The 12,413-nt window shown below is 38.0% G+C and overlaps 1 protein-coding gene across 3 annotated transcripts in view; it reads right to left on the bottom strand.

The window, feature by feature from the left end:
* LOC127442836 (potassium voltage-gated channel subfamily H member 6-like) overlaps nt 1-12,413 on the bottom strand; it is a 93,807-nt gene that overhangs the window by 69,686 nt on the left and 11,708 nt on the right. For all 3 annotated transcript variants that reach the window (XM_051701052.1, XM_051701053.1, XM_051701055.1), the window contains exons 3-4: nt 5,398-5,562; nt 4,271-4,705 (exon numbers count right to left, since the gene is read on the bottom strand). In XM_051701052.1, coding sequence (XP_051557012.1) covers nt 4,271-4,705; nt 5,398-5,562 — 600 coding nt within the window. The remainder of the gene's footprint in view (nt 1-4,270; nt 4,706-5,397; nt 5,563-12,413) is intronic.

Here is a 12,413-nt window from a genome sequence, read left to right as displayed (position 1 = left end):
ATGTCCTTCATAAAGTCAATGGAATGAGTAAGTTATTTTGTGGTACTCATGTTGCAGCTGAGTGGACCGTCTCACTGAACATTCACTTGACTGTCCGAGGAAACTGAGCGCCCTTTTAGTTTCTTTTTGTGCTGGTTCCGCCTAGTGGCTGGAGTTTGTTTTGTGGAGTAACACTCCTTCGGGACAGTTGTGTGGATGAATCTGCACGTTCTTTTTGCTTATGCCTCCTATTGGCTGGAGTTTGTTTTGTGGAGTATTTCTTACAAGTCATTGGAGTGATTAGGTCATTTGTTGCACTCATGTAGCAGCCAAATGGGCCGGCTCACTGAACATTCGCTTGACTGTCCGAGGAAACTGAGCACCTTTTTTTTTTTTGTGCTGGTTCCGCCTAGCGGCTGGAGTTTGTTTTGTGGAGGAACACACCTTCGGGACAGTTATGTGGATAAATCTACACATTCTTTGTGTTTATTCTGCCTATTGGCTGGAGTTTGTTTTATAGATTAACTTTTGTTGTGTAATTCTGTCTCACAACATTTTTATAGAAACACCGGACTTGAGCAATCCGACGGCAAAGTTGTTGTGGGGGCTCTCGTAGGCGTACATGGACTGTTTGAGTTTAGAGGGATGGATGCTAGTTGGTGCTGTTGTGCGCGGGGTTAATGCGCACGTTTTTCTTTTTTCTGTTTGTTTGGTTCGGGGGGAAGTTTGGGGTTTGATTGTTGCACTAATGTTGGAATGTGGTCTTTATAATTTTGTTTTTGACACACAATATATATTTTCTATTATGTCAAAATGTCAAATGTTAATATGAGTGGATTGTCTCTCTCCACGTGGAACGTGAATGGGTTGGGGCACCCCATAAAAAGAAGGAAGGTTATTTCTCTTCTTAAGCGTAAGAAATATGATATAGTGTTTCTTGAAGAAATGCATCTTTCCCTGCAGGAAGCTGAAAAATTTGGGAAGATATGGGGTGGACATGTTTTCTTTAGTGCTGGCTCAAGTAAGAGCAGGGGAGTCATTACACTGATAAGTAAGCATCTACAATTCAAATGTTTCAAACAGATTAAAGATAAATTAGGAAGAGTCATTATTGTTTTAGCAGAAATTCAGGGGCAAAGTTTTATTTTGGCTAATATTTATGCACCAAACGTTGATGATCTGGGCTTTTTTATAGATCTTGAAGGGATGTTGCAAGCCGCTGGCAGCCCTCATGATATAATATTGGGATAAAACTATATAAAAAATGTTAACCAGAAGAAACAGCGCTTGTCAAAGCAATGGGCTTTTCACTTTTTTTCAAGAATAATCTGGGGAAGGAATTAAAACACTGCAGATATAAAGACGCAACAAATTCACATAGAGCAAAAATATGAGCAATTAATGTGCAAAATATCTGTAAAGTTCTTCACTTTAAGTGGTGTTTATTTTTTTTATTTTTTTTTACATATATTTATATTTGTTTATATTTATATATGTACATATTCTGGAGTAATTGACATGAAATTTAAGCATTGTCATGAGTGTCCTGCATCTAACTATTTTAAACAACATTTTATGATCTTGTATAGCTATATATACATATATAATATATTATTATACTTATTTTTTCCACAACCTCATATTAACTAAGACAATAGTTTATTTGCACTTCTAGAAAAAAGTTGAAAGGTGATTAAGATCTTTAAAAACTTTGAAGAAATGCTGACTTGTCACAGCACCTAAAATACACACCGTCCCTTGTACTTTCATGTACATTTAACATCTTTATGTTGCGAAAAAAAGTTTGACAACTATAAAGTGCTTATTTTAACGCTTTCTCTAAAAAATCCACTCATCACATTTACAGTACTTTTATATGCTTTGAAGTTATGACAACTTTTGCACTGTGGAGCCCGTTGTCATGACTAGCAGTCAATAGAAATGTATTTTTTTCAACACAAAAATGTAAAATTGAGCCGGAAAATGGTTATGGTGTGGTGTGTTTCATGCCCGGTTTGGTGGGCCGCTCTGGGCCAGAAAGTCCAGGGCCATTTTTTAGTCCCAGTCCACCCCTCTCACTAACTGTCATGGTCTCACTAACTGTCATGGTCCTGTCACTCTGTCAGTCTGGGTTTTTGTCTGACAGGACCGTGGCATCATCGTCCCATGTCTGTCTTGTGTTTCATTGTCTGTCTTTGTGTGAGCGCACGGTTTCGGTTGAATTCCGTGCAGTGCGCTCTTCGGTCTGTCTTGATGATCCGGACACTCATTCTCCATGTTTCTGTCTGTTATTCTGTCAATAATTGATGTCTGTCTCTCGCGAACATGGGTGCGCCTCGCATTGTGCTGCGCACCCGGGTCACGAGCTGTCTTGTGTTGTGTGTGGCCGAACTCTTGCACAGGTGTCTTGTCTTGTTTTTTGTCGCCTGTTGCGTGCATCGCGTAGTGTTTGCCTCGCGATGTACGCTCAGGTTTCAATTTAGTGTGAGAATGCATGGCATCACTTTGTTTGGTGTTGCTACGCATTCTTTTGTCTTGTTTGTCGGTTGGCATGGGCGTATATTGCCTTATTGTCTTGGCGATGTGCGCTCATGCCATTTGGGTGTTTTGTTGTCTTGTGAGAGCATGCAGCTTTGTTTTGTTTCTATATTGCAGCGTGTCTTTCTGTCTTACGTCATACCCCACCTCCTTGTTTTCCCATTATTAGTTCATTTGTTACACCTGACCTGCATTGACCTGTTTGATTTCCTTCCCTATTTTAGTCTCTCCTTGTGTGCTGTCCAGTGCCAGCTCATCTTGTGTGCTTGTGTATTCGGTCGGTCTGTTGGTTTGTTCCAGTCTGTCTTGTGTGTTGGTCCTGTCTTTGATTCTCCCATCCCTCATCGGTCCAGTCGGTTCTGATTCCCCATTACCCTCTGCCCCTGCCCGGATTACATTTTCCCCTATGGGGTAGTTTTTTTTTTTGTTTTTTCCCCCTTATGGGAGTTTTATGTTGGATTTTGTCTTTTCTTTTTTGTATTAAATAAACCATTATTTTTTCATTCTGCATTTGGGTCCTGAGCCTCTCTGATCGTGACACATAAGAACTAATTACACATGCAAATACAAAAATAACTAAAGGTATGCTCCCTCTCCAATCATGCTGGCACGAATAACGAGATTTCATTCAGTTCCATTCTGTGTCATTTGAGCAATCATTGAGTCTGTGTCATGTACTTGGTAGCCATATGTAATTAGAGTGAACGATCCTCTCTGCACATATTTGGATGACTTCCACTTCTGGTTGGAGTGATCTGAATCCTAATATGATTGGTTTAGTGTTCCATGATGCTGGACAACATACTAAATCATTTTAGATGAAGCCATCTGATCCAGGAAAGCTAATGTGTTTTTAGCCAGATATCACATTATGTGCTGTGTCCACATTTTGCCTCATGTTGGATTATTTTTCGTGAAGTTATAAGCGAAAACGCGGCATATAAGCAACACCTGTTTACATGTAACGCATGTCAAAGACATCCTTGAATATACTTAGCTATTACTCACTATATTTTTGTCTGTAAGTAAAACAAATAAGTAAAGTAAAAGAACAAATAGGCTGGTTGTATTCTACTCTTTGAGAACATCCAACGACATATGACACATGGCTATTTGATTAGTTTGATGTTTTTACCGATTACAATAAAATGTGCAGTGCAAATTATTAATAAATGATCAAAACTGAACACTTCTGATTTGTCTGCTAATTTTAAAGCTCTTGTTCAGTTTTGGACATAATGCCTACATGCATTGTAAAGTACAGCTTCTTAGCTTTAAAACATTACCTACTTTGTGTTAATCAAGAATGTAGTTATTCATATTTTTATTCATATTTTTTTCTCAGCGGGTCCCTCTGAGCTTAAAGGGTTAGTGGGATAGTTAGCTCAAAAATAAAAATTCTGTCATTATTTACTCACCCTCATGTTATTCCCTTATGACTTTGAAACTGAATGGTGACTGAGGCTAACATTCTGCAAAACATATCACTTCATGTTTCTTGAAAGAAAGAAAGTCATACAGGTTTGGAACAACATGAGGGTGATGAATGATGACAGAATTGTTATTTTGGGGCAAACTATCCCTTAATTAAGGTAACAACTGCATTTTTTTTTTTTTTTTTTTTTTACAGTGTTCTTGTATACTCTGTATAATCCCTAATTCAAGTCAGCCACTCTCTTTTGCACTGACTGACAACATAACCTTTGCTGATGTCCTGATGTCTCCTGACATTACTTCCTTCTTCTATCACTACCTGTGCTACTGGGTCTGACAGGCAGCTTCTTGTCCCAGTTGAAATCATTGGTGGAGGGTGAGGGCCGCATACCACACAGGCTCTCGCAGGAACGGCTATGGGCCATGCTGCAGCTGGACGGAGATGCCTCTGATGTAAGGTTGTGCAGCCGTGGGGAAGACTGGGAGAAGCCCTGAGGCAGGGGAGGGGATGCTTCTGATATCCGTGGCTCATTTTTGGGCTCATTTTGGGCCAATTCTTCCCACAACAAAAGCTGAGATCCACCCAGCGCAGAGCGCTCAGGCAGAGACAACAGTTTGTCCAGGGCTACTGACTCATGGCCCATATGAGGCATTGGCTGCATGTAACCCTTTTCTGGATCGTCCTGTAGAGACTGTTTGCTGCCACTTAGGGAGCGCAGGAGGGGCAGAGGCAACCTGAGCCGGCGTCTTCTTGCTGAGAAGATAGGACAAGAGTAAGAAATAGATGTTCATACAGTGGTCAACACCATCAGGCACAACTATGACAACATTTAAGGCTTGTCAACAAACAGAAGCATCAGATAAGAACATACATGAATAAAACAAATACATCATAACACATTCACATCATTACAAAAGAAAACCTCTACCTCAGTTACACTAAACCAAAACAATCTATGCACATTATACATAATCTTACAATACTAAACACAAAAATCAGCAAATAAATCAAAGCAAATCACACTAGATAAGTACCAATGCAGAAGAATCAAACATATGCAACCTACCTACCTTTAACACAACAGTAAATACCATGTTGACAATTTTGATTTGACAACAACCTGATTTTTAACTGACCTAGAGAAAGCACCGTGGTCTTTTAAGTCTGCTGGAATTTCTAGTCATGGATTGCTCTAAAGCAAAGGCTAATTTTGTACTTTTTCTTAGTGGTTTTTTACCTTTTGATTAAAATCTTGCAGCAACAAGACTGAGTCACTCAGAAAATGTACAACTAAAGCACATCACCTAATTATTACACCTCTTTATGAATTTCTTAGCAAAATGTACATGTGTGCTTTACAAAGTAAGAAAGCAATACCAGCTCCAAAACATACAGTAAATTAAATAAAATATAATGAATAAAATCTGTCAATCGTATCTCAGTACCTTTAGACAGCCAAGGGATGGTGTGTTTGTGGTTGATGTCTTTGCCTGGGCTGTCAAGGGGTCTGTCCTGCTGATCTGCAAGCTCAAAGTTCAGGATGAACATGATGACTAAGCCATCCTCATTCTTTACTGGAACCACATCCACAAGACATGGCAAGCACATACCTGTGTGGAAAGGGGTAATTTTTTTTTCAAAGTCTGCAATAATGGATGCACATTCAGAGGCTAAAAGGTTTGGGGCTCAAATACAGTAGCAGGAGTACAGGAAAGACACTTCCCACATGTTTTTGCCACCACTAGAGGGCACCACACAACAACAGTTCCTTGGTTATGTCCGATTTCAAAGTACTTTATTGAAATGATTGTTTTACATACAATATGTGGCACCAGTAATGGAAATAAAATAATAACAGTGTACAATATAGAATCAAATAGAATAAACTGAACATTTAACAAGACACTGATGAACATAAAGAATACTATATTATTATTTTGTGCTGACAACTCAATAACCATGGTGATCAAAGCAGTGATTGGTTTCTGAGGGTGTGAAGCTCAAATATGAGATTTGCTACAACTGATACAACTGCATAAAGGTCCTCCCCCAATAACACTTCATTTAATTTATTACTGCTAAACTGAAAATTTCGGACTGGGTTTTAAGAGTTGTTCAAAGTATTTATTTGTATATCCCTAAAATGTAAATAGTGAAAGAGGAAGTGTGCCTCTGTCTCAACCACACAAGTATCACAGTGAGTACATGATCTTTTTTTTTTGGAAGCTAAGTTTGCATGTTTGATTGTGTATGGCTTTTTCTATGGCTAGACTTATTTCCTGGCCATCCCTCCATCCATCCATGCATCTTCTATAGCCACTTGTCCTATGTAGGGTCACGGATAGTGCTGGAGCCAATCCCAGCTGTCTCGGGCTGAAGGCAGGGAAACACCCTGGACAGGTGGCCAGTCCATCACAGGGCTCACACACACAGACATACACATTCACACTCACACCTACGCAGAGGTGGGTAGAGTAGCCAAAAACTGTACTCAAGTAAAAGTACAATTAAACATTTTTTTTTTATTACTCAATTAGAAGTAAAAGTGCTAACATAAATAATTACTTGAGTAAAAGTAAGAAAGTATCAATTTAAAAGAATACTCAAGTAGCGAGTAACTCTTCACAAATGACATAATGGACGTTAACTCCCTACATTCCATTACATAATACATATTTAACATGTATTACAGAATCATTATTTTTATTACTATTATTAATGGAAATTCTGTCATCATTCATCATCATCATGTTGTTCCAAACCCGTATGACTTTCTTTCTTCCATGCAACACAATAAGTAGATTTTAGACCAGAGGTCGGCAACCTTTTTGACATGGAGTGCCATTTTTTATTTCACTGGTTAATGTCATCCACACCTATCACATCGCTTCTGAAGATATTTATTTAACCAATCAATGTATGGATTACTTTTATGCTTACTTATGTGATTTTTTTTAACTTTAAAATGTTGGCACCCAAATGGATTATATTATACTTGCATTATATGTGTCAAAAGAGCTGAGAAATTCTTCTAAAAATCTTCATTTGTGTTCAGCAGATGAAAGAAAGTCATACACATCTGGCACGAGGGTGAGTAAATGATGAGAGAATTTTCATTTTTGGGTGAACTATCCCTTTAAGGGCTCTTGTCAGATCTGGATGAATTTGTCAATAAGAAGAGAGGTTTGGAAACCTTTCTAGTAATTATTACGGTGAAAACTTGAACAATGTACCACAGGGACATTATATATAATGCTGAAATATAAACCAAAGCAAGATCATGTTTTATTAATGCCTACTTTCACTATTTCATTGCTTTTAGATCTTATTTCAGTGTAGTTACAGTTTTCAGTGTCGAAAGAATTTAGATCATTAGTTCTGTACCCAGTACCCCCACTCTCTAAACGCAGAGTATGCAGCCTGCGTAGGGCACCACGTGCAGAAATGCTGTCTGTTCGCACTCCAGTTGTCAATTACACGTTCGGCAGAGCAAAAGACATTTACACTTAACTTGGATGTATACAAAGATTTATACAGTTAATCAGCCCAAAGTAGCCACGATAGTTTCCAGTAATAGTGAAAACTATCCACTATTCCAGTGATAGTTTTCCGCGAGGTGAATGCGTAAATACTGCTCATGACATGCGGGATGTGGGACAAAGCGCACTGATATATTGCTGCAGATTTAAAAATGTACTTAAAAACTGATGTCACAAGAGCCCATATTTACAGAATCACCCTGAAAATGACCATGTCACAGAAAAGCCAGCATTATCATTAGAGCCAAGACTTACCTCAGCGTGCTGCCTTAAGTTGGAGCTGCAAATGTAATCATGAAATATCCACTTGACTTGGTGTTAAATGAAGGCATTGCATGATGAAACTATTTTTTTTTTTCACTGTGTAGAGTGAAGAAAGTGCTTCACTTTGAAGAGCATGATGCTGTAGCAGTAAATAACTCGGCTTGTGTGACAGTCTGTGACAGCGTGCGCAACTGTGTGAAAATCCCCATTCAATAATCTCTCAATAAATTACGCATTAATTCAAATTAAACCCAGTAATGTTACGACAGGAATGCCGCCCATTGTAACGAAGTAAAAGTCTTTTTTTTTCTCATTAGACATTTACTTGAGTGAGAGTAAAAAGTACCCATTTTTAAACCTACTCTAAAAGTATTTTATTTATTTTTTTCAAAAAGTTACTCAAGAAAATGTAGCATGTTACTACCCACCTCTGCACCTATGGGAAATTTAGAGTTTACAGTTCACATAACCTGCATGTTTTTGGAAGGTGGGGGAAACAGGAGACCCTGGAGGAAACCCATGCAAACACAGGAAGATGCAAACTCCACAAAGAAAGGCCCTGGGTGAGCTGGGACTTGAACTGGGAACTTTCTTGCAGCGAGGCAACAGTGCTACCCACTGAGCCTCCATGCTGCCCTTTTTCCTTGCCAATTTTAGTGAAAATGTTCATTAGCTCTTTAATAGCCAAGACTTTAAGGTATATCGCTATGCAGAAATTGGCTTTCAAAAATAAACCTACCCTGAGATATTTTCACTGGAGTAAAAAGTGTGACAACTAGCCTCGGTCTTCCCTGTAAGTAATATTATAAGTAATATGTAGGGCTGCATGATTATGACAAAAATCAAAATTTTCGATTATTTCCCTTGATATTGTAATTGTGATTGATTTCAATTAATAGAATTTACATTCAAATAATTATTTGGGGTGGATCAACTGCATGCCATATTCTTTATGTTGGCTACACATACAAAACAAGCAGAGAAAATGTGAAACTGTGTTCCTGAATGACTTTATTGTTGTTTTATACATCAGTTAATCAAGACTAGTTATGTAAATAGTCATCTTCACATTGGCCCTACCAGAAGCATAAAAAAACAAAGCTGTTATTCAAATTTTGAATAAATCATATACAGAAGCACGCTATGGACATGTCTCTGATTGGTTAAAATGATGAACCACCACAAAAACACACGTTAAGTTGAAAATTAAATTGCACATTGTGACGCAACATGAGTAGACCTACACGGACTGCTATAATTGACACTTTTGCTGAATCGTTAATTGTGGCAGCTGTAGTTGTAATCTCAACTATTTATTCAATTAATTGTGCAGCCCTAGTAATATGTATTTAAGTCAATTTATCCCCTCTGAACCCTCTGACAGATATTTACAAGATGTCAACCTCTGGTGCTATTACAGCCTGCAAGTGAGTAGAACGGTGTGCAGAATGATGTTAAGGTCAGTTATAACCAGCTTGGCAGATGTCGTGAGCCCTCACTGTTCACTGTGGAAACTAATGGCTGTCTCACATTGGCACTGTGGTTCCAGCTCTCTTCACACTGCCAACCCAATCAGCCCCTCTCTGTGCCAGCCTTGTGGTTCAGAGCAGAGATGAATTCAAGGGCAGACAGGATGACAATGGGACAAGGAACACGGTGCCATCACTCAGGGATTAAAAAGTGAAACATACTCCTTTATTCCTCTTTAAATCATTTAATTCATACCAGTGGCATCTGCTACTGTACAACACAGCCCCATACAGAATAACCATCTGCTGCTTAATGGCCCCTAACCCCTGCATCTCGTGCGTCATAATCTTAATAGGGTATAAGATGGTAAACCAATACAGGTGAGCACAAATTCTGTCCTGTTATTATACAGATTATACTGTCACTAAATGCATTTTATATTGAAATGTGTCAAGATGTAACAGTGTTGGTGAATAACAACATAAAAAATGTCTTGAGCAGGTCATCAAAAGGGCAAGGTCTACTTTGCAAATGAGACCCTATATGAGGAATTGCATACCTCCCTGAAAAACTCAAGGTCTAATTCGAAAATCTCAATGGATTTTTGTAAACATGTATGGAAAAAGGCAAGCTTTCATTTGCAAACCTTACAAACTAAATCGGATCTTGAATTCTTCAGTACCAAGGACAGAGGCAGCTATTAGGGCGATAGAGGTTAATGCCACCAGAGAAAATTGTATTGTTTTCATAAGAACATAAGCACCATAGAAAACTGAAATTAATAATGGGATTTAGTGCCTCTAAAGCCTGCCACACCCCCTCATCTCTTTCTTTCTCTTCTCCCTTGCATCCTCTTGTCTGTTATGAGGATATGGTTTAGATACAATGTGCACTGTACATATCATATTTGTCCTGTGCTTTCAGGAAAATATCTCAGAGCCTCAGCCACTAAACTGAAAAAAAAAAACATACTGCATTTTTCAGGAAAGTGAAGTTGTAGATAGTAAAGATCAATCAATAAATGTAAGCATGCATTTTGAGGCCTTGTTCAATCTAAGGCACTAAAGTTTCTTAATTGCAGATTTATAGCCTTTTCATGAGTAGGGTCAAAATTCCCCTGCAGTGCCCACTGGAGTGAGTTATTTTTGCACATGACACTGCACAGCCGGTAGAGGGGGGCAGAGTGTAGACAAGTATTTTATTTATTTATTTATTTATTTTTTCATTTTAATTTTTTATTTCTTGTCATAAAGAAAAGAAAATACTGTATATAATGTAGTAAATGTTATATACAGCTGTTCTCACTGCTGTTCTCGCTGCTACCATCAGGCAGGTGGTATTGCAGCATCAGGACCTGCACCAGCCGACTTCATGATAGCTTCTTCCCCCAAGCAATCAGACTTTTGAACTCTTGATCTCCCACGATCAAAATACATCAGCACTGCACTTTATTACTCTTATATCTCACACCGGACTGTCATAAATTATATTATTATATATTATATTCTCTCTTAACAACACACTGGCAACTGACTATCAACCGACAGCCTGAATGTCAATACAGCACAATACAACCTACTGTACATTCTGTATATACTATATATACTTTTTTATTGTATAATGTGTATCTATATTGTGTGTATTGTATACTGTACATTGTATGTTATTATTTGTATATTGTGTTGTGTGTAATTATGTGTATATTAGATTTTAAATTGTGTTGTAAATCTGATGTTTATTGTAAATTGGTATATGTCTCATCACTGTCACGACTGCTATGTTACTCGGAACTGCACCCAAGAATTTCACATACTATTGCACTTGTGTATATGGTTGTGCGACATTAAAAGTGATTTGATTTGATGTGAACAAATGGGTTATGCTTGCTGTACTGTATTTGTTTTATTTAATTTTTATAGCTGTAAAAAACAAATGAACAAATAATATCAGCAGTTCAGTTTGCCTATATGCACTGTTTGACTTCTCAGACATTGTGTGTGTGTGTTTGTGTGTGTGTGTGTATGTGAGACAATCACTTATGACTTGTCTGCATGCATCGGATAATCACGCTCGATCAGCATGTTTTCACTGTGAGTATACGAGTTTTAAACTGTTATTGTGGTGCTTTTGTGATAGTTTGGCTGTCTGTTTCAGAAAACAAATGTATTATATGCCTGAAAAGATTGTATGAGTTGCTGTTTATGTGAATGAAAACCGCATCTGCACCTAATCAGCAAACATAGCTGCATGCATGGGAAGTTTGTGCGTTTAGATGTGATGGCTGTGCATATATAAGCTGTGAACTGTTATCGTGGTACTTTGGTGACAATTAGGCTGTTTGTTACATAAAATAAACATAGTATGTTCTTGAAAAGACACTTTGAGTAGCTGTTTGTTTGACAAATGACAACTGCTACTAATGTAAACAAATGGCAGCACGCATCAGAGGAAGACTTTTTTTATGTATTGACCGTGTGTATAAGAGCTGTAAACTTTTTATCATGGTACTTTGGTGACGAGTTGGATATATGTATATAAAATAAACTTATTCTGTGGTTTAAAAGACTGTATGAGTAACTGTTTGAGCGAATATAAATTACAGACGCTTGACCAGTGCAGCCTGTGTCAGCGTGAACGACGATTTGAATCTGGCAGCTTGTAATGTAACTGGCTGTTGTAGAAACTCATACTGCATGTGTGACACAACTCTGCTGGGCACAGTTATTAACCGTCACATAGTGTGACAGTACCTATGAAAGGGACAGTGCACTTAGTGCCCTGATGTAAAATATGTTAAGTGGCTCTAGTGTTTTTTGTTGTGTTTTGTTTTTTTTCTCTGTTTTGCATTTTGTGAACAATGACTAGGTCTTCACAGAATCTGTGCAACTTATTCGAAGCTGAAATCACTATCAGACACACATGAATGGCATATAAATTCTACAGAAATTTGTGGAGCTTTCTGCAGAATTTTCCAGGCTCAAATTCCATGCAAACCTAATAATGACTTAAAATGAGCTAGAACTTTACTCTTTTCAGTGGGCAGCATTTATTCTTGAGAATACCTGCCGTAATGATATTTAGACTGTAAAATGTAGCATGCAGCTCTGTATCTCCAGTATTTGACCTTGGGCTCCCTTATCCTCTCGATTTACTCATAGGATTTGAATATCATAATAAAACAAATGGCA

This window comes from Myxocyprinus asiaticus, chromosome 6 (assembly GCF_019703515.2).
Source record: "Myxocyprinus asiaticus isolate MX2 ecotype Aquarium Trade chromosome 6, UBuf_Myxa_2, whole genome shotgun sequence".
In the NCBI taxonomy this organism is placed as follows: Eukaryota; Metazoa; Chordata; class Actinopteri; order Cypriniformes; family Catostomidae; genus Myxocyprinus; species Myxocyprinus asiaticus.
The sequence above is the reverse complement of the archived record's forward strand: the minus strand, read 5'-3'. Positions and strand labels throughout refer to the sequence as shown.